The 22,418-nt window shown below is 37.6% G+C and overlaps 1 protein-coding gene across 2 annotated transcripts; it reads right to left on the bottom strand.

The window, feature by feature from the left end:
• Positions 1-1,859: 1,859 nt before the first annotated feature.
• Positions 1,860-21,301, bottom strand: LOC106162000 (homeobox protein Dlx1a). 2 transcript variants are annotated; one of them, XM_013539091.2, is made up of 3 exons: positions 20,749-21,301; positions 15,350-15,531; positions 1,860-4,086 (listed from the first exon to the last, which is right to left on the bottom strand). In XM_013539091.2, the coding sequence occupies exons 1-3, from the start codon at positions 21,053-21,055 to the stop codon at positions 3,649-3,651; spliced, it is 927 nt and encodes a 308-aa protein (XP_013394545.1). In that variant the 5' UTR covers positions 21,056-21,301; the 3' UTR covers positions 1,860-3,648. The 2 variants fall into 2 exon arrangements, with proteins under 2 accessions (XP_013394545.1, XP_013394544.1); XM_013539090.2 differs by having other exon boundaries at positions 15,350-15,534; positions 20,749-21,299.
• Between the last annotated feature and the right edge of the window lie 1,117 nt (positions 21,302-22,418).

Genomic DNA, 22,418 nt, shown 5'->3' with positions numbered 1-22,418 from the left:
CACCATCTGAATGTATTGTTTACCTGTCCTAGCCTCTCATATAGCCTGCTACGTGGCACGTGCAAAGGTACTTAACAGAGAGATATTTCTGAGTAAGCATATCTGTTAGCGTCTGAGGTGTTGATTTCTTTTCACTGAGAGAATACACAAAATAATAATAATAATGATAATAATAATAATAATAATAATAATAATAATACACCTAAAATATTTAAGAAACAGTTCCTCTTGTGTATCTGCCTTGATAAAAGATATTTTTCAAATGTTCAGTTTTCTGCCTTTAGATAGGAAGCTAACTGCCTTTTTCTCGGTAGTTTTGATTCAATTACATTGATTTTTTCATACTGTATCATACAGTATAACTTTATATCAATAAAACTTGGCGCTTAATATAATATTTCTATTTGGTTTCAATGTTTTATCTCTGTGAAGGGAAGCAGCTTTATTTCAGGTTGTCAATTTTGAAGGATTAAAAAATTGTCCATTCTAGGCTTTACCTCATTGCAACTTACAGAAATCAGTATATTCAGAATATCCAATCATAAGCTTGATATATACAAACAGTCATTGACATGGTGAAGATATATTAAAAATTTATCGTGAAATGACAAAGTTCATCTAGAGAGACTGGTTATTTTCCTTTAAAATTTATATATAGAAAATTATTAGAGATACTATAAAATACACAAGGAAAAATGAATGTTACAAGTTTCATTAACGTTAAGTGATGGTCAAAAATCCAAAAACCTGCTGCTGCTGCTGCGAGAGAGAGAGAGAGAGAGAGAGAGAGAGAGACAGAGAGAGAGAAAAGAAGTCTTCTCTTTAGTCCGATTGTGATTTTGAATAAGGAATTTCGCATGCGGCACTGCAAACTAAGCAATCTTCTTCTGGTTTTGAAATGATTACAGGGTTATGCACGAAGAAATAAAAATAAAAATAAAGTCATATCTACCGGCCACTCTCCGTAAGTAAAAGTTAATAAAGCTATGTCCTGGTCAAAGACGTTACAAATAAAATAGAGACCAATTTAAAAAAAGAACAGGAGATCGATTTTTTGTGAACTCATCCTCAAAAACAGTAGTGATCACATTCAATAAAATGTTGTAATGGACATATAAAAAGTGTAAAAAATCTAAACTCTAAATCATCAGTTGCCAAAGCTTTATTCTCTGAATTGAAGCATGCAGACAAAAATGATCTTAAAATGAAGAGCAATGTTTCTTTTGTAAACTGCTCCCTATTCCCAAACACACGTTTTGATAACAAAAATTTCTTAACAATAGAAGAAAAAACTGAGGTTGAATGAGAGGCCCTGCGAACAGAAAACAAAATACAACATGCTGGCGGTTGCTGTATAAGAAAATGAGACGACATAATCAGATTGCGCCAAAGAGAAACGGGATATGTACTTTTATATACATAACTGATGGTTCAGTATGACGGTCTGTTACCGCTAATACCATCATCTGCCATACGTAATTGTGTCAAAGATCAGACAGGAAATTTATATTCAACTTTCAACACATTTCACCTTGCTTTTAGCTGCTACAACCGTACATTTCGCACCGCCCGTTTCTCTTTTTACTGGCCATGTCATTTCATTTTAATACTAGTTTATTTTGTGCTTGATATTTACGTATCTTTTTTTTTTGCAAAAAAATGTAAGTTTTTATGATGTATATAATGTGCAGCACTTTAAAGAATATTTATGTAAAGACTTAGAGAAAAGGGACGTTATATGTTAAACGACAGCCAAGTTTAGGATCAGAGTTGCAGAGGCAAAATTGAATAATTCGACTCCTCTTCACGTACCTGCTTTTATCTATACGCGATTGAAACATATAAGATAGACAAAAATATCTGTGAGATGATTTTTTATTAAATATTTATAGTAACACGAACTTCGTATTTACAAAGATGACAAGATGTTTGTTCAAAGGTCAGCTAACGATTTGTACTGCACTTGATGTTTTTTCTTTCACAACAATAAGAAGAATATTAACTTGACACCTCTTGACGTCATAAATATCTCACAAAAACGTCCCTTTAATTCTTGGCATCGGTATTATTGCAACGTATTTTTCACAGTGTCTAAAGAAAGAATGAATGTAAAGTCGGTGAATGATAACAAAAAATTGGGTCGGACTGACTTATTTGTGCTAAAAGATACAACTAAAATAACATAGCTATGGTCATTGGTGTTCTCACTATTAAGTGTATTCTGGGCTGATAATTCATACAAAGAGCACAAAAATTAGCCCCCTGGCACACAGATGTATAAGAATGTCTTTCATACTGATGTTTATGTCGAAAAAAATTATTGTAAAAAAATCACAACCACATTATTTACCTGTGCACTGAAATCATATACCACGTAAAAAAAACTGTGCGCGTCTTTGCATTTTATAATAACAGCATATCCTGTGGGGTTGTCAACTGACAATGTTTGGTCTAAAGATCTGAACACAGGTAAGCCCCTCTAAATATTCTAAAGCGTGAAGCACTTTTCATTTTACTATCTCTTGTCTTGATTTTTTACCCTGTTGTTTGAAATAAAATATCCACCACGATATATCAACCGTGTAACGTGTGTAAAAACAAATATATAGTACACCAATTTACAATGGCCTCTTTAACGAATACATAATAAAACGCTTAATATTCCTCTAAATCATTTCTGCCATGAACAGCAAAATCTCTCATTTTCACAGAAAAAAATTGTCATGGAATGGTAGAAAAGCACCATGTTTGGAAAAATTCATCCTACAAGCCCCAAAGAATCATTATTCCAAACTATTATTTGACCATTTAGTTATGCCCGCACCGCACAACAGAGCAGAAGAAAATTGAAGTCATCTAATCTCTTTGGATTGGAACGTGATTTCATCTGCAAGCTAACTAGACATTAAAATATACAATAATACACTTACATATTTACACACCGCTTTCTTTTAAACAATTCAAAAATATCTTTCACATAAATATAATAGATGAAATTTTCAGTATATACATATATCTACTCTAACTTAAGGTCACTTGATTATATTCTAGGCTTTTGCGTTTTGGTTTTTTCGTCTGTGAAGAAAATCATAAAGTCCGCTGGAGGTCATTGTTAACACAAGGTTGAGTCCTTTTTTATTTGCACTAATGTCCCGGTTAACAGTAAAATAAGGAATGCATGACTGTTGTACAGAAACGAACTCTTGTATGGCCTCAGCATACTCCAATCTATGGCGGCTCAATTCAGGTGGAAAACACTAACTAAGTTTGGCCATTCTCGTGTTCGGATTTCAAGATGAGGTAGAAAGAGTCACGTGGGAGTTCGACGTTGTCGTGACGCGGTTCAGTTACGTAAAAAGATTGTCCATGCGTCACGAAGTCACATTTGGCTTCATACTGTTCTCGTGATAGATGGCGGTAGCTAACTTACTGGCAGGGAGAGGCGGGGGGAGCAATGGGCACGACTCCCACGACTTCTCCTCCAACAGGAAGATCTTCCTACCAATTTTGAGCAACCCTTTCAATATTCGTGGATCGCATACGTCCCGGTTCAGCTCTTTGATCCAAAGTTAGTGTCAAATCTTTCCACTCTCGTTATCATATTATATATTTATGTATATATTAAATCTATCTTTGCCAGTGTTATTTCTATGTGAGCAGTGTTGAGGGTTGACTCATAGCCATAGGATTGGGCGACTGGTACCATGCAGCGTACTGCGGCATGTAATTTCCTGGGCCCGTGCTATTCACGTTGATATAACTGTTCGTGGACTGGGTGTGGCCTCCGCTGTAATCAGGCCAAGTCCCCGGGGGACTCATATCACCCCCTGGGGGAGTAGGTAACATATTTGTTTGATGTGGCCCGTTCGGTTGCGTTGGCGTGGGTGGTGACTGGGGGCTGTCCATGCCGTTAGGGGTGTGTGGATGATGTGGACTAGAGGTGCCTTGGGGTTGAGCTGGATTGGGGCCCGTAGGGGACTGCTGACCCGTGGGGACCACTTGCCCCGGGGTTCCCCCTGGGGTATTCTGCTGCTGCTTCATGATCTTCTTGTACTTGCTTCTTCTGTTTTGGAACCAGATTTTGACCTGCAAGCAAAAGAAACACGAGTTATTTACAGTTGACGACTATGGCAGATACTGATCTCACTCTATTATAGTTTTTAAAAAAATTAATCATAAGAGACGCTCAGTAGAGATCTAAATACCTCTAGTGAATTCAAAATTAGGTTAGCTTTTCTTTTTTAAAAAACAGAATGGTACTCGTTATAAAAGAAACAGGACGGGTTCGCGGCTAGGGTCGTCTGCGTATATCAAGTCTATTTGTCAACCAAATGCCATAATACGACCTCGATGATGTGAGACGATAGGAATGTTGGTTTCTGATTCTCATTTCTCACACGATGGCTACCCCAGCGAGCACCGGCGTATGGCAGACTTCATCAGGCAACATCAGAGAGATCTCAATTAGCGCATGTTTTTCGATGAGAAAACTTCATTTTTCTTAATTAAAAGCTTTTTATGGGTGATATCATGATAAACAAAAAAAAAAAAAAAAAAAAAATAATAATAATAATAATAATAAATAAAAATCTTGATTCTAAAGCGGCTTAACCTTTTTTTTGTAATTTAATGCATCTTAAAGAATGGATTTCGGACGATGAAAAAAGCATGCATATCCTTTTCTTATATATCAAGTCATCTATGAATATATTTTACAAGCCTGGCACAGCCAGCGTCTTGTTTGTCTAAAAAAGAGGTTGGCTTTCCTGGGTAGACATCTTTATTTGTTTACTTGTGGTTTTCAGTGATCATGAAGAATGGTGATCTATGTTTGTTGGCTATGTAAGAACTAGAATTTCATTTTTATGTTGCCATTACTAATATGTGCCTTCAAATTTTCAGACGTTTCCTATATATCGGATGTCTCCAAAAAATACCTGAGCCGTGTTTAGAAAACGATGATCACCTCGGACTTGAAATAGGCGGTCCGGGAAAAGCCGTATGGAGTACAAATGGATTAATAACTTTATTTTCATGGACCCTCATCATGAAACCAAACCATAAATCTTCCTTGGGAGTATAATTAGAAATTTGTTCACTGTTCAGTACTTGATAAATTTCAACCTCCTTCCCACGGCGCCCTAGGAGCTGGCAGCCCCCCGCGGCTCCGTGTATCGCAAGGTGAAATCAAAATCCGCCGATGATATCTCGTATCATAGCGCAGCCAACCTTGACGGTTTTACGCCTTCACCCAACCACGGCAGATAAATATATGGCATACGAGGTGCGATAAGGAATTTAATTTGCAACTTTGTTAGAACTCGCAGCGATTTCATGATGGACCCTTCAATTTTGTTGTTAAACGCTCATTTTGAGTATTACTCTCAATTTAACAGTGCTAGTTTTTCCAACGATTTTCCGCAATTTGTCACAACAGCCGTTAGTCAACCCACCCCGTGCACTATTTGCTACGCCAAAAGCACCGACGACCAGTAATTTTGCCACACTTCGCTTCCCAACACCTTAACGAAACCAAATTATAATAGCTATTTTCTCTGACGATCTCATTTCTAGAGTCCTTATTACAGTAATAAATGACTCAATCTTACTAAAACTACTCTATGTTAAAGAATTGTTTTGGATAAATAAGTTTTTTCTCGCTCGAGGGTTGGTATTAACAAGTTGAGAAAACTACTCGCGAGAAAAAATGTCAAGAAGAGCAGAGAGGAGGAAATGAAAAAACTTGAACTGGTATTGAAGTGGCGTACAAAAAAGCAATACCAACATGGCGGTTGTTTAGCAGGGCAATGCCGCTTCCTGGTGAAGCGAAAAAAATTTAGATTGTTCAACAAATTCTACTTGAAAAATAATTGACAAATACTCATGCTCATGAAAGCGTGACAAATTGTGAAATAACTTTAAAATCGTTCTTTTTTTCACAGATCCGATTGAAAACCAAAGTGTGCAAACTTTTAAAGATAGGGAACAAAGAATATCCTCAATCAAGCAGAATTTTGCCGCTTTACTTGAATCTTTATTCTAAAGAAATTGCAATTGATCATTAGTATTCTTCTCTTTCGGAGAAACAACACTGGAGGCAAAACGTCACTTATTTCTAGACGAAGCCGTGTATGACGTACATTGAATCTACAATATTTTTCACCTACGTTCAAACCACGCATACATAAGAATCGTGCGTTTATGTCCAAAACCGCTTTATATGAAATAAATTATATTTGCTATTTTTATTTGTCTGTGGGAAAAGAGATGACAGGCTGCTATCATCATGTGAAATATATCACCGCCTGGTTAGCGAGCCCTCTAAACAAATAAATGACTCTACCCATGCGATAGACGTTATAATTTTGACAGAACAATATTTGTCTTTGTGTTTCCTTTGTTTAGGCCAGCTTCTCTCTCCAGCCATCTAGGAGACAGCTGTATGTCACTTAAGCCCACATATATTTGGAATGAAGTTAGCAAAAAGTGCTGAATAATATTGAAAATAGTCACCACTGATAGTTGCCGTCACGCAGTTCAAACCCACAAAATGGTGCACGGCGACCAATTGACTTTTTGCACACATTTTAAGAGCCCTAATTGGAGTCTACTTGATCTATTGTTTATTTTCAATAAAAAGACATTCTGCATTTCTATAGTAGATTCTCAGTTAACTACTTAATAAAAAAGATATAAATAGGATTTAAAATGTTGTATCACCTACATTTTAACGCAAAAGAGAAAGAAATATCATATAGTAATTACGGGATCAAAACATTAAGAAATGTTATTTCAGTGAAAATTTTAGGAGTCCCTGAGGAAATTGAATTATCAGCAAACTAGGTCAAGAGGACTTCGGACAATACAAATATACCAATGTGCTAAACGACCTCATCATCAAAAGTTCCAACAAAACCAACTCCCTACAAGTTCATTACACGTGTACGCTCATATAACAAAGCTATGATGTCACCGTCACCTAATTACATCGACTTTGTGATAAGGTACACCTGCGTCCATCAATGGGGACGAAATGGACGCCGCCGGCAGCACTATCGTGGATTACGCAATGGTGCCTCCGTGTGTGATAACATCGACACCCTCCCATCCTCCCGCCCGCCGCTAATTAATACACCTACACAGTGAAGTTTCAAAAAAGACAGACAAAGATGAGGGCTAGCCTTTGTCTTGTTTTACCTTTAGTGAAATCAGGCCGACAGCCTAACAAACAGCTATGAATCTTTCATCTTGTATAACATTACAGCCTCCATATTGTATGAAACGCCGCCATAGAAAGGGAACCACCGCGCGATTTATTGTCATGTTTTTTTGTAAAGTTGTCAAAGCATCACCGCATAAGTGTACATTATTTTTGAAATATAAATGGAATCATCGGAGAAGAAAGAAAGCCTGTTCCTTGATAGTTTGATTAGATTTCTAGGTGAACCTGTTGCACTGAAGGAGACAGGTGCTTGGAAACGTCGCACATGCATTTTAGATAAGAAAATGTTTTGTTTAAAAATCACGTCTGTTCTCTCTGATCAAGGTCAAAGAAAGTATATTAGATAAGTTCATTCGCCCATGCCATCTTAAATGATCATAACAAATTTAAGCACAATCCGGATATTAAGGCCACATAAAAAGTACCGCTGAACAAGCTGGCGTGGTCGGTCACAAGTCAACGTAAGTGGTTTTGACGTGTCATTTAGACAGGTAGTGAAAGTCCTCGGTGGATTTGAATAAAACTAGCCTGCAAGAACATGGCCGGCAACAGGTGCATGCGACCAACATTAATAATTCAGAGTGATTGATAGGATTTTATGCTGACAAGATCACAACAGGTGACCCCAGCTCCTCGTTTGCGGCTTCCTTAACGAGAAGACGCTGAAACACGTGGTGTCGTTGACTAATTACAGCTGCAAATGCGAGGTAGTGCCAATGGGACAGGAAGAATGACTTCTGGGGAGATTGGTCTGAAATTACCTGTACGACTTCCAATGAAGATATCGTCCCCCCCCTCCCCCCCCCCAAAAAAAAAATCAAAACTTGTATCAAATTTGCCCACAAATTATTAACTTACCATAAAAACTGCGATATACTTAACAAAAGTGGAATATTAATTTCGAAAAGATTAACTTTGAAAGGATAGCAATTTTTGTGAATGTATTGCTGAGTCGCACCAAAAATGTATTACACGAGAGCTGCCTGCAAAAAATCCATCGGTACAACATATAATTTTTCATCTATTACTCGCAAGCAAAAAAAAAAAAAAGCAATTACTTTTCTTCCGCCATGTCTGCCCAGGTTAAATGACTGACACTGGGATGTAATTAAGGAATGATTAGTTGTAGCATCCGAATACTGTATACAAGCCGGTATGCGGGCTCAATTTCCACCAATTATGGGCAATAATTGTTTTTCATTTTCAAGTAGACAATATAATTGCAATTTTGTATTCATTCACTGGGACTCGTATGAGATAATGTGATATGTATTTGTTATTGGAGGCAAGCTCGGTCTTACGGTACCGTGACCAGTTTCGGTATCATGTACAGCACAGTAAGTGAATGTCCATATGACTGCTCGACTTGGGCTGAGCTTCAAGTTGATAAAACTATTCACTCCGAACGATCGAAAATAACAATTTTCTGAAAATCCGCCTGAAACCTCAGTTGTCACAGTTTCAGTCTCTTTGAATTTGCAGGCGTCTTTGATCCTTTGTTTAAAAGCCTGTTTCAGGTGGTCTGTTGCTGGCTGCAATACGGAATGCCCGGAGATAATTCTAATTAGTAATTAAACCCGTCATTCGGATGATCGAGCGCGCTCTACGGAAAAGTTGAACTTGCAGTTTGCTATTTATAACGCACGTATAGAGAATGACTCTTTACATATTTTAGTTGCTTTAAATAAGTTATATGGGACACCTTGTTATAGTATATTTTGTAAGAAACATCAAGGGAACGACGAAAACTATTTGACCGCCAAAATATCGGTCATATCTCGTTTGGCCTTTGCATGCTCCCATCAAATATCACTTTAAGTTTCTTATCCAGTCGGAGAGGCCCAATAAAATGTCTATCTCGTTAGAAAACATATCCTTTTAGGCATGCTGCGTACTCGTTTATCAGTCCATCAAAGCGAGTTCAAAAAGCGTGAAAGTTATCAGAACAAAAAGGCATAAAAATGCGATGCTATCTCACCACTGTCACTGCTGCATGACGGAAAGTCGCAGGGCCACTGATTCATTAGTAATGGAAATCATGAATATGCAATCTTGTAAACCAGGTGGTAAATTTACGACTCCTTTTCCTCGTTCTTTAAGACAAGCTTTTTTTATTTGTCTTGGGTGCCAAATATGTGTTTGGTCGGTGCAATAATTTTTTTCTCGAATCTATGACATCATTTTTGAAAGTGCGCCCGCCAAGTTATAAATGTCCCAAGAGGCTCTCGAGGTTAAACAGGAGATAAAGAAACTTTTAGTTGCTTTTGCTTCAACGTGTAATTACGGATTTTATTAGAGGTGCAATTTTGTTCCCGTTATCTGATGACAACTTTTTCAGTCATGCTATCTGCTTTGTGTTAGTATCTCTCCCATGCCGAACTGTGGCTCAGAACTTCTTGGTCCGACCAACATGTATGATTTAATTGCTCGGTTTTCCCCATAAATGGCGACTCCACTCAACACGACAGCTTTTTTTAGCGAATTGATTTTTTTCTAAAAATCAGATTCATGTGTTCTCACTCTGGTAGATTCAGTGGATTGATTTACGCCATGTGACTTAAATAAGTCATCTAGAAGTATATCAACATTATTAGACGATGAAAAAAGAGATTGCTCAAAGACGCATGTGGTTGCAAGAAGTCGTGATGATAAATAACGGGACCCGGAAGACGTGTTTGAAAAGCATGGTGAATAATTTAACAGGACTAAATAAACATCGAACACTTAACGACAAAAAGAAAAAGCGTTATCACAATCTGTTGCGGAGCAATATTTTTGACAATAAATCCTATACCTAAAATGGCCTTATATTTCACCACATAAAAAACTAGTTCAAATTCTAACAAACAAAATAATTATAAAAAAATTTTCAAACTCGAACAGCATTTTAATTGCGAATTATGTTTAATTTCAAGGGGAGAAAATCTCAAATTAGCAATCTAGTTCAGTGTTAATTTCCCAGATTAGCACGAAGAAATGGGTTCACAGGTAAAAAGAATTGAGGGAACATGCCGTAATGTGTCTTTGGCAAGTATCCATGCACTTATGAACAAAGTCAGACAGTTGCACACAATATATGCAATAATTCTCAGAATGTCAGAGAAAAATATCTAGGTATGGACTGCGCATCAGTGTCGGCTCTCTAGGGGCACGAGAATTAACGGGATACATGCCAGATATAGACTTCTTCAGAATGAGAATAACTTTGGTGAAAATGCTTCAAAAGCGTCATATTGTCTTTCTGCGTATATATAGTTTAAGTTTCTTATGTATATTTAAGCTGTATAAAATACACCACTTTTTTAAAGCATATTTGTAAACGCAAGAGAAGAATTAACTCTGGTTGCAGAATTTAGCAATTGCATCTTCAATCTTCTCCAAAATAAATATGAAGCAAATACTACTACTTTTACTACTCCTACTACGACAACTACTATGGAGTGAAGGTGCCAAGCTCTGTGGAGTGCCAACCTGTTACCCCAGCCACAGACGGTACACCGGGAACAGGTGGTTGTCATGTGATCTCCCTGGCGACAGATGCTAACACAAGTTTTACGACATAGTGGTTGTTTTATGGACAAGATATCGAAAAGTTACTACTACGATTTGAAATAAAATATCAAACAGGAGGCGTCTTGTCTCTAGCTTTTTGTATACTTCAAAATGCAAGCTGACATTTCCGGCGAATTCGAAGACTTTAAAGGGGAGCTCTACATAAGAGAATGTGCTTTTTCTCAATTCTAAATTTGAGCATAATGAGATTAAAAGAACAGAAATTTCAAGCAAGTGCTAAGACTTTTGTGGAAGTGCAAAAGCACTCATATTATATGTGACAATATTCAATGAAATGTCACCAGTTTCACAACAGTTGAATTCATTGTTATTAATTTGTAAAAAGTTCATGCTGGCTTTGCATAGCAAATGTCGTCGCTCTATAATTAGAAGGTGTTGCTTATGTTCGTTTTTTTCCATTGGTTATTCATAAACGCGTTTGCTTTTAAAAAATTTATAGATCAGAGTCAACAAGGTGACAGCCATTGTTATAAAGCAAACAAATATATTTTGCTCGTATTTTGATCATCTAATTGCTTACTTTGCAGCAAAATATTTTATAGTATAAGAAAAATAGAACATATCCTTCACTGAGAGTACAAAAGTGTAACGGAATATAACCGAGGACTTTATGAGACGATGAGCAGATCTTAAATCACATCAAGTGACCTTTACGGAAAATTTCTGGAATACGGCAAGATATGCGTCCTCTGGGGTACAGAGAAACTCATGTGGGCAAAAAACCACAAAAAAGCACTGCGCACAGGATCTTGCTAGCATAAGTGTCAGGTTAGCAGTGACGTGTAAAAACATTTAATTATTCTTTAATGAAGCTCTGCGCCCTATCAAGTATTAATTTCCCGTGAAATTCGTAGAAGCAAAATTACTAAAATGCCTTCCTGCAGCGGATAATCAACCTTCAGACTAATGGTAACGTAAGGTCCGGCATTTTGTAAAATTATATATAATTTTCGAAAATCGTACGAAACTTTTCTGATCCATAACCATGAACCGTACATAAATATCGCTGGAAATTACAGTGAATGCTAGGTATTATTACTTCCAAATCACTCTCATTTTAAAAATTGCTTAATTTTTGCCACTGGTGTATATAAGTCCCTCCCAGAGTAGATTACGTTGTAGTCCTTCCTTGTGCAGACAAACCCACGGATAGGAGTAGAAGTACATGCAATACAGAAACCTGGATAGAAATGTGAAAATGGCACATTTGCCTGTTTTCAGCACAAACTGGAGGATAGTTTGGGTTACTGAAATCCAATTCAATTTTAGACGGGAAGGGTATATTAGGCATGGATCTCAAGGCGCCAATAGTGCACTGAAAAAATTCACTTTGTGATCTCTATTCTTTTTTTCTGGAGTCTACGGTATTTGGGGATTCTCAACTTCAAAAGCAGTACACCAAAAAGCTTAATTATGCTGACAAACCCAGTTTTCTTTAAGGATGACCTTTTTTCTATAAGGAACGTCGATTTTTATAAGAATCAACAATTTGGAGTATACAAAAAAATGAGAACTGAATCATCGGAAAGTGGAAAAGACGGTCATAGCATTCCTTATAATACAGAAGGCTGTTAGAGCACGTTTAACAACCAAATTCGGGTCAGTCTTCTCAATTTCTCATGGATATTCATACCCATGATGGCATTGCAAACACGGTAAGCTTTCCACTTTGGAAACCCTCCCCAACCCTGCAGACTGCAGAGTTTCAATAATTTACACTATCTGCTCAATTAAGCTTCCTGCACTGCGCTCAATCAACTGTCTCTAGGATCTCCCGTATCTCTCTCTAACCCAGTGCACGTGCATGCAATTAGCTACCGTTCGCAGAGGCAATAACGGCGATTATGATCGAGGATGAAGGTAAATTTGCAAAATTTGATGCCTTCATTACTCCCAGGTTTCTGGTTCACTACATGTAAGCCCCCTTTCCCTGGTACTGTACTGGTATAATAAACAGCCAATTTGTTCAACATTCGATTGCCTGGCTAATTTCAACGATGATTCCAGGATTAATAGATTATTATATACCGATCCCACATTGCCGACTTTTCTGCCTTTGGTTGAATGCAGGCAGGGCAATGCAGTCTCAAATACTCAAAAGGTCGCTCTAAACATGGGGTTGCCAAAACGACGTCAGTAGTATTATATAACAAAACACAGTCACAGGCGACCCATTTCTCACTTAAAAAACATCGTACAATACAGTATGTCAATTATTTACATCATTGCTAAATTTTTGAGCTCATTTCGTATCTCACAGAATTCTCCCGAGGAGATAAGGGATATTCCCCAAACTGTCACACGAGAAACGATGTGAGAGGGTTCTCTCACCTATCAGGACGCCATTAAATCAAACACCCGCGCCTCGGAGAAACACCGACCTCAACTTCATAGATAACAAGCCTTTCTCTCGTCGAGATCGGTGTAATTATTATACGAATATTTGACCCCACCGTTTCGTGCCAAGTTCACCTTAGGGTCTTAATATTTAATGAACAAACTCCCACAAAATTTTTTCCTCCTCTTTACCGGGAAAAAGTGTGAATATTCTCACATACGTGCATAACTTAGATCGGCTTGGCACGCCTCGACGCCCAACGCACCTAAACACGCTTTTTTGCAATTAAAAAAGGACGTAAAAAGTATCAAATGCCCAACTGTCGGTCGTCAGCTGTTCCAAGAAAAGAAAACTCTAAAATATGGTTAAAATTCAGTTGAATTTATTGATAAATTTTTCCTAGCGCGTAAATCAGAGTGAAATGTTTAGATTATAATGTTGATACAGTTAAATTGGATGAGGAAAAATAAATACATTTTAAGTAAATTGCTTTTACTCATTTTATATGTATACGTGTGTGTATGTGTGAGTTGTCAACAACTTATTTATGGCAATGTGAATATAGTATAACATACAGAGAACCAGGACAAAGTAATTGCTAAGTTATCCTTTCCTGGATTTTTGCGCAAAATCAAATTATCTTTAAAATCATTGGTCGACATTGGACTCGGATGTGATGTTGAATTAACCACTTTAAAAAAATTAAAATTAAAAAAATATTAAAATTAACTTGTATTGCTCTTAATGTCAGGTCAGATGTAAAAAACGCCATGTCTTCACGTACATTTCGGAAGAAAATGTCGACGTCGGGGACTTTTATTTCTGGGGCTTTATTCCATGTGTTTAAGGCCTCATATGGGAAACCTAAGTAGCTTTGATGGATATACGTACATATAGAGGTTTAAAATATGGCTTTGGGACAAGTTCAAACAAGTATAGTCCATTTTCAACAGACAAGAGCACCTGGTGAATATTTTTCACGGATCGCCAAAAACAGGGTTGCATTGGAAACCGTGGCACAATGGGCCAGGTGAAGGACCCCCGGGGCGCGTGGAGATAAGGCCCACCTTCTCCTCGTTTATTCCCACTGTGAGGTGACGGTTGCGTAATGGGGTTGACAGCGACAAGCCTGGCACAATGTAATCGACGTTTACAAAGCATTCCGCACTATTCCGTTCTTTGACGTTTGTCTTCATGGATGACCTGTACCAGTTACCCAGACAAAAACCCCAGAACACCACTGAATGCGTTTCCGTTACAACTTTTAAGAAACCAAGAAGTCAGATTTGTTTCGTACTCAAATTCCCGTAATACTCAGTAAATGAAAAATCTGAAGTCTGAAAACCGGACTTTTTCTTCTTCGCTCTCCGTGAAATCACAGACAGCCATGGTCACCAGTTCTTTGGTACGCTATATTTATATGAAAAGAAGCTGTTGCTCATTAGTCTTATTCAAACTGATACATTACGACCAATTTAGCAACGCGCGTGTTCTCAATACGTTCAACAAGATGTCACACAGGCCAGGCGAAAGTTTTATGGTCTGATAATGAGAGATGACCACATTAAAATGCACTGCAAAGTAGTCCCGGATCATTTATGTCGGAAGGTCTATAAATTACAAAAACCCGGAAAGTGTCCGATGTCGCAAGATTGGTAGATTATGAATGAATAGATGGTGGGGAACCTTTGGACAGTTTTACAAAAGAAGTTTTGCCCAAAAATTGGGCTAAACTTTTATATTAAAGTTTCAGTCCATTTTGACCAACGATAAAGCAGTAGCTGCACTGTGTGGAAACTATTAATTACTTTGTAATATAAAATGAAAATGTTAATTTCGAACCCAAAAGCTGCTTTATTTTAGCTTAGTGCTGCACTTGACTACCACTAGTTGAATAATTTTTTGGTCTAAAAAATGAGACGAGCTTTAGGTCGAAAGTTATTTTTTGAACCAGGAACTAAAAGGCTTTTTGATTTATAGAGATATAGTTACGCCTGCTTATATGGGAATAGCCTGAAATCAGTCCCTCCATACATTTCGACTTGAAACAAACGAAAAACCATGCCTGCCATTCTTATAGAACTATATTCTCTTGTCGTTTCGTCGTCCATCCTCTATCCATCCTCCTATAAGTGACAAATATTATTTTATATAAGTTCATCATTTCAGTAAGTACTTGACTACTGTCTGGTTTATTTCTCTTATTGTGCTCTTACCTGTGTCTGCGTTAGGCCTAAGGAAGCCGCCAATTCTGCTCTCTCTGGCAGAGCCAGATACTGCGTTCTTTGGAATCTGCGATTTAGTTGTTGCAGCTGGAGGCTGGAATATATCGTTCTAGGTTTTCTCATTTTCTTTCCTTTGCCATTCATACGGAGTTGTTCTTCCTGAGTTTTACCTTCTACTGAAATGCCAATAATAATATGACGTATTACAGAAAACAACAAAATTTTGTTTAAGGAATTTGAAACATAAAATGACAAAATATCAATGAAATATATTTTAACAGCGAATTCAAGCAATGTTTTATTGTAATTAAATAACTAACTTTACTTCTATTCATTAAGGGGTAACTATTGAATAATACTCTGTAAGACAAAGGTTGCAATGTTGCAGAGTTTACATTTTGTCTGATATATGATTTAACTTTTCTCTCATTTTTAATCAAGTGAAATTCAAAGCACCTATTTCAAGAATCAGAAAAAGTGGATAGTTTTATTTAGAGTTTTAAAAAATAGGTTGCGAATGTCTCAGTGACTCAAGCTTTTCACGTTGGTAAACCAAAACTTGCGGTCGAAATACATGCATATGTACGATCTGATACGAGGGGACCAAAGAAAGATATGCAGAACATATTTGTGTCCACTAGCGGTTGGACAGATGCATAAATCTGATAAACGACTGACCAGATACATTTTAACTTTTGTCTTAAATTCCAAAGCCATTACATGTTTGAATACTTCAAATGATGCCATCGGTGGTTTAATATAACGAAAAAATAATGAAAAAAAAATTGTCGTGACGTCAATATATACAAATATCCTGCCAGCGTTTTGCAATCAATTCTTTCTAGCATGTTGCTTTTGATATAACATCGACTGACATCTGCAGTTAAATGACATAACAACCCAATAGTATGCATGACTTAGGCTTACTACATATAACTATCGTAAAGCGGGTCTCGCCACACTGAACCTATTTTCAAGAGTGCGTTGTTTAATTTTTAATTTTAGACAGAATACATTAATGTTTTTAGAATAATCGTAAAACGCTAAAAGGAAATTAACACTTGATCTGCGTGTATCGCGCAACAGTTTGAAATCCAACATGGCGCATTATTTTTATCTATGCATGTTCCTTCTGCTGCAACATGTAGTATAAAATACACAAATTGATGTTTTTAACATACACAATGCAATTTTGATCAAAACAGAAATAGTAAATAAGACTTATGTTCATGTGTTTCCAAATTTTTCAAATGCAGAGGACTGTCTTCAATGGCTTACAGAACTGTTGATAAAATACATTATATTATGCCTTACATCTTCAGAAAGTCATTTGACATTTATTTATTTTTGTGAACTTTGTTTTAAATCGCAAATACGAAATACGTTAGAAAAAGTGAAGTCGAAATATAATATGACAAGCTGACATCACAGGAACAATATTATGCAATAGGACAAAACAGAGCATAATATACAACAGCATGCTTGATAAAATAATCCTTTATAGGCCTATTTGCTGTAAATGTTTTCAGTGATTTCTTTCTAATAAGGCAGCCTGTCTTAAACGGGGAATTAATATAGAGTTGGTCGTTCACATAAGTTGTAGTGGAGTAACGTGCAAGGACAATTTTACCAATCTATATACACTTTAATAATCAGCTTAAAAACGGGGAGATAAATAGTTATGTAAATAATTAGACCAAGACATTAACTTTAAGAAATATTTAAGCAAAAAAAATTAAATTGAAAAAATTAAGAATTAAAAAGTCAAAGACCTCCAAGTGTTTTGTCACCTAGTGCAAGCTGCGGAGGAGTCGTCTGCTTTTGTTTTACGTGCACAAAGCAGACGACATGTAAATGGCGGTAGACGGACAGGTGGACGGAATACACAGCGCGGGGACGGCGCGCACTTCACGCGGAGAATTTGCCTGGGGACACCTCAAGGCATCTGCCCCCAAAATCGTCCTGCAACTCTAAGCGCTCGGAAACCAAAAACATCATAGAAATAAAGTAGCAGAGCGGTTTTTGAATCCCAGCTTATCTGTTCCTGTTTCGCAAACAATTTTAAAAATTAAGATATTTAAAGTGGAGCACAGTGTTACAACCAAAATAGGTTAGAAATTATTTATTCATGACACCTGTTTCTGTGATGTCGTTGCATACGAAAATAAAAATTCACGCCATGTCTTATGCCGAGTAGGTTCTGTACATTAACGCCGTGTTGCATAATTGTGTTAACCTGTCGCTGCACTCGTATACTTAAATATAACATTTAAATAAAAGCTATCAAAGATCATGATGCACTTATCAAAGATAACAATTGTTCTCATGACCTAGAAATATGTAAGAAACAGCATTGCGTGAGACAGGCCAGATTCTGGTATAACGCTCCTTCCAGTCTGGCCAAATGACAAGTAATGACAAGCTACTGTTTGATAATTAGTATAGAAGTGCTGTTAAGACTGTTAGCTTTTGAGAAGGGAGATCAGACTATATAATGTCCGGTCGTGTTGCGCGTTTCCTGGCAATATGGTTTTTCTTTGACAATGCGCCAAAGATCCGGGTGATATTCGAGGAAAATGGCAATCATTTCAATTTTTAAGTCGACTGATGGACTTATCTCTGTAATATATTTGTTGTGGGGTGGCGGTGCATACGTTCTTGCATGAGGCGCCGCTTGGTTCCAGACGTTTTTTACGTAAGATAATTTCAAGTGAATTAAAAGAAAAATAAATTATATTTTGGTTTTGCGTGATGAATCCGTGCAACGTCACTTGGAAACGTCGTTAAAACATTATAGTTTCATTCCAGATATCATTTCAAACAACGTTGACAAAAATGATTTGACACCGCCATCTCCATTCTTACAACTATGAATTTTTCATTTGATTGTCACGGTACTATAATGTTGCGTATATCAACTCTTTCTCTTTCGATACATTTTGTCAAAATCGATCCCCTGTGAACAAAGATTTTAAGACATTTGATGTGTGCTACCCTAAGCATGCTGCCGCGCAACGTGAAAAGTAATTAATTCCCCTGGTCGGGCAGTGCTAGGCTGAACACGCATACGGGGGCCATGCACGCTTTTCAAATTTGCAAGACTCGCTCTTTTGCTTTATAACCCATCATAATAAACGTCACCATGCGACCGAGCCTCGACGTAAATGTCTCAGCTCCCCTTTTTTTCTGTTCATATTATTCATTCTCGTCACAGCCCCGTGCGCCTGTTTATTTCACTAGTTGGAATGCTGTATTGTCTCGGATTTGGGGAATGTCAGTTACGTGTGAATGGTTTTATAACCAGGTATTGTTCCGTCGCCTCCACTGTTGGGGATGTACGCCGCGTTCCTACTTGTGGGTTTCTCCCATTTGGCTTGTTCCTTTACTTTAAGGAAATACTTCTAAAATGTTTATTTCATCATTGCAGATGTTTATTTAAATGAATAAGACCGTGCTAATAGAAAAAAAGCGAACTCAGACTACTCCAAAATGAGATACCATTGTCAGTTTTTTCAATGGTTAAACTATGAAACTAAGACTTAAAACGCTTAATTTTTTGTTTCTTTACAAAACAAAAGACATAGCCGTTATATTATGGCTCTTCCCGTATCATATCATACGATATACTCGAGGATGTAAAACTGAAACCGTGGGGTTTATTTGAATAAGTACACTACGGAAAGAAAACAAGACGAGAGTAGTCACCCACGAGTACCTTAAATATATAAACCTTCACCTAGACGAAAACAAACTGGTAAAAATAAATGGATGTTGGTAAAAGAAGGGAGAACCACATCGTGTGATTTCAACAGAGAAAAGCGTGAAGCCAAAGCGGCACATGTTATACGGGTTAGAATAATATATCTGCAAAGATGACACGCATCATTTAAGAGCGATGAATAACGGAGTAGAGCTGGATCACAAGACCGTCAAATGAATGCTGCGACTTAAACATCATGAACGGGTTACTTAAACATTCTTAAAAAAAAACGAATTTTCTTGACGTGGTCAAATTCGAGAGATTGACTGTTGACATTTTGCATCCCCATTTTCAATTTAATGTACACACTATCTTGCCCGAGATATAAACAATACACGACATTAGTCTCATTAAAGAAAACTGGTAATCACGCCTTACGATCTGTTATACTAGGATTACTTGTTTAATCAACTGGCGACCAAATGCCATGTTAATATTGGGCACTATTACAGCAAAGCGTCTTATAAAGGAAATCTATATACACTATTTCACGTGTTGAGAGAATCAACACCACGCCGTTTGACCTTCGGCGATTAGTGCAATGACGTATTCGATTGTTTTCTGTTATCAAACCCATAATGACATACATATCTCTGTTCAAGCTTCTCAGACAACGTGTAAGCTCGCCTGAGACTTTCTGTCGCTTGCATTTTCAACGGACAAAGTGTCCTGCGGTTCGTCCATTGTCGACGGAAGGGAACATCTAGCTGTTAAACTCCTACAGTTCACACGCTAGGGCCCAGCCATAGGTTTTCCACACTGAAACCCCTACTGAGCACGTATGGTGGCAAGACGGGTGATAAAAAGATTGACGTAGTTGGACCATAAGCACAATTACTATTTGCTTATTTACATATCTTAAAAAAGGCAACTTTTATCTTCTTTAATAAAACTTTTGTAAAATGCTGTGACGGAACAAAATAGTAAAAAAGTAGAAGAGTAAAGAAGGAAAAGCAGTCCGCAGCGCGAAAATACAAATTAAAGATAATCATGGCAAGCTAGTTAATTCCAGATATTATCCCGTGTTCTAAAAAGAAAGCCCCGAAATAAAGTTCAACATATCGCTGAATGTTATGGAGATTTGAGATTTTTACTTATAAAATACATTATTATGTATCTAATAATTATTCCAAACAAAGTATCGGGTTTAGTATTTTTCAATTATTGACTATGATAATAAAGATAATTTGCATTAGAAGAAAATCCGTGTTCAAATATACTCTACCAATACGAACAATCATGCAGAATGAATAATAAATCTCCAAACAGACTTATTACATAAAAACAATGGCATCATCCTGCATAATAGATCAGTAAAAATATAAACATTTTTCCATACCAACCCAAAGCTTTACATTAAAATTGGTTTTAAAATGGGTCATTATCCTGGTAAAATTGCAATAATTAACCGTTTAAACAGAGTGTGTAATCGGCGCCATTACACCGGGGCCCTATTACAACCACCGGTCGCCGGATGATCATCGAATAAATGAGAAAAATGAAAAATTGCCGATCATTTCAATGCCTATTGGCGCGGATCACAACAAAACGAGCACGAGTCACAAATCACCGGTACATGGCGTGCGAAATCAACAGGCACAAATATGGATGAATGTACGATCGAGCTTACCTTCCCTAACTGGTGGAGGCGTCTGGTAAGGGTTCATGGCAAATGGATGAGAGGCCGCGTTGTAAGGATTATGCCCCAGAGAATTCATTGAGTTCATAGAAAAGGGGTAACCCAACGACCGAGCGTGCTGCTGTTGGTGGGAGTACAACGATTCCTGGTTTGGCGACATCGGGTAGTGCCCAGATCGAATTGGGTACGGTGTATGACCCATCATCCCGGCCGCTGGGTTCTGTAGCTCCATAAAAGCCGATGGCTTGGTATCAATTCCCTGATCTAGTCCCTCCATGGAGCTGGCTACGTTCAACATGACCGCCTTCTGCCGTGGGTCTCTCGTTCTACGTGATTGTTTCGAGCGACAATTGCTAACCCGTACTCTCGATGTCTCACTAAGACCCTAACTGCCCCTCTGTTAAAGTAGTCAGCGTGATGTCCACTCTCCGTCGTTGTCGTGAAGATGAGCACGCCAAAATGTGTTGTGGTAGCCTACGTGAAGTGAAGTGTAGTTAAAGTCAACATCTTCTCTCTTCACACAAACCTGCCAAGGTGGGCTTGACGCAGATGACACATATGGCAACAAGTCACGCCCCCTCATCGCCGTCCGCCGCTCTGATTGGTCGAGCGGAAATTACAACGAACAATGGCACTGCCTGCGGTCACATAGTATAGAGAAGATCTACCTGCCATTTCTGAAAGCTGCCATCCCTCGTTTATTCATATTCACTGACGTGTGTTTGAGTACCTGGGCCATTGTTGAGATCGGCAGGGGGGCTGTGAGGGTCCGAGCACATCTAATCAATCAGTGTCCGGTGAGATAACAACCCGACCCAGGAATTCTTGGGTCTTTTCATTCTGTTTGTTTATTGCGACTTCATTAGGGTCGAGGGCATAGTGTGGACTGGCAGTGGTGCAGGGATCACATATGTTCGCGCGTTATCAGAGTAAAAACTGTGAAAAATTAAAGAGCTTCTTTCTGTCATAACCAAGAGAATATTTTAACAGCCGATAGGCAGAAGTTTGTGTTGAATTTGACTTTTCAATTTATTTTGAAAAAAAAGAAAGAAAAAACACCATGTAAAAAGTCTTCATAAATTACTTGAAAACGAAATCTAAACCTCTTCACAGTCTGTTGTCAGTTAAGATGCAATGCCATTCTTTGGTTTACAATCAATTGTATACAATGATGGATACCTAGCAATGATTATAAATTCTCACTTTCAAGCAAAGCAAATATCTCGACTGGTCTAAAACATTATCTTTTTTTTATTTTGTCGTCTTGAAGTATTCCCATGCTCTGCCCATGTTATCTTCACAATAATCTATTGAAGAAAAGTTAAAATTGCATGTCCCGAGTAATCAGTCATCCTGCAGTAAACATCCATGACTTTATCTGCTCCTTCCTGTATGTCGCAGCCCTTTTTAGTTTTGCAATCTTACACTCTGAAACTGGGGAACATAGTTAATCAACATTTTAAATGCTTAGTAAATGCAATGGAATCAACTCTCATTATTATTTTGTGATTATTAAGGCAAGCAAGGCGTTTGTTTTAGAATCCCCTGCTCGTTTCTTTAAGAAGTGTATTAGACAAGATGCTAAGCTGTGGGCATATCTTTTATTAGATCGAGATCTGGAAAAAAACATAAAAATATAGTTTAAGCCAACAGAGATCCAC

This window comes from Lingula anatina, chromosome 7 (assembly GCF_051362555.1).
Source record: "Lingula anatina isolate TDL-2025a chromosome 7, LinAna3.0, whole genome shotgun sequence".
Classification (NCBI taxonomy): domain Eukaryota; kingdom Metazoa; phylum Brachiopoda; class Lingulata; order Lingulida; family Lingulidae; genus Lingula; species Lingula anatina.
The sequence above is the reverse complement of the archived record's forward strand: the minus strand, read 5'-3'. Positions and strand labels throughout refer to the sequence as shown.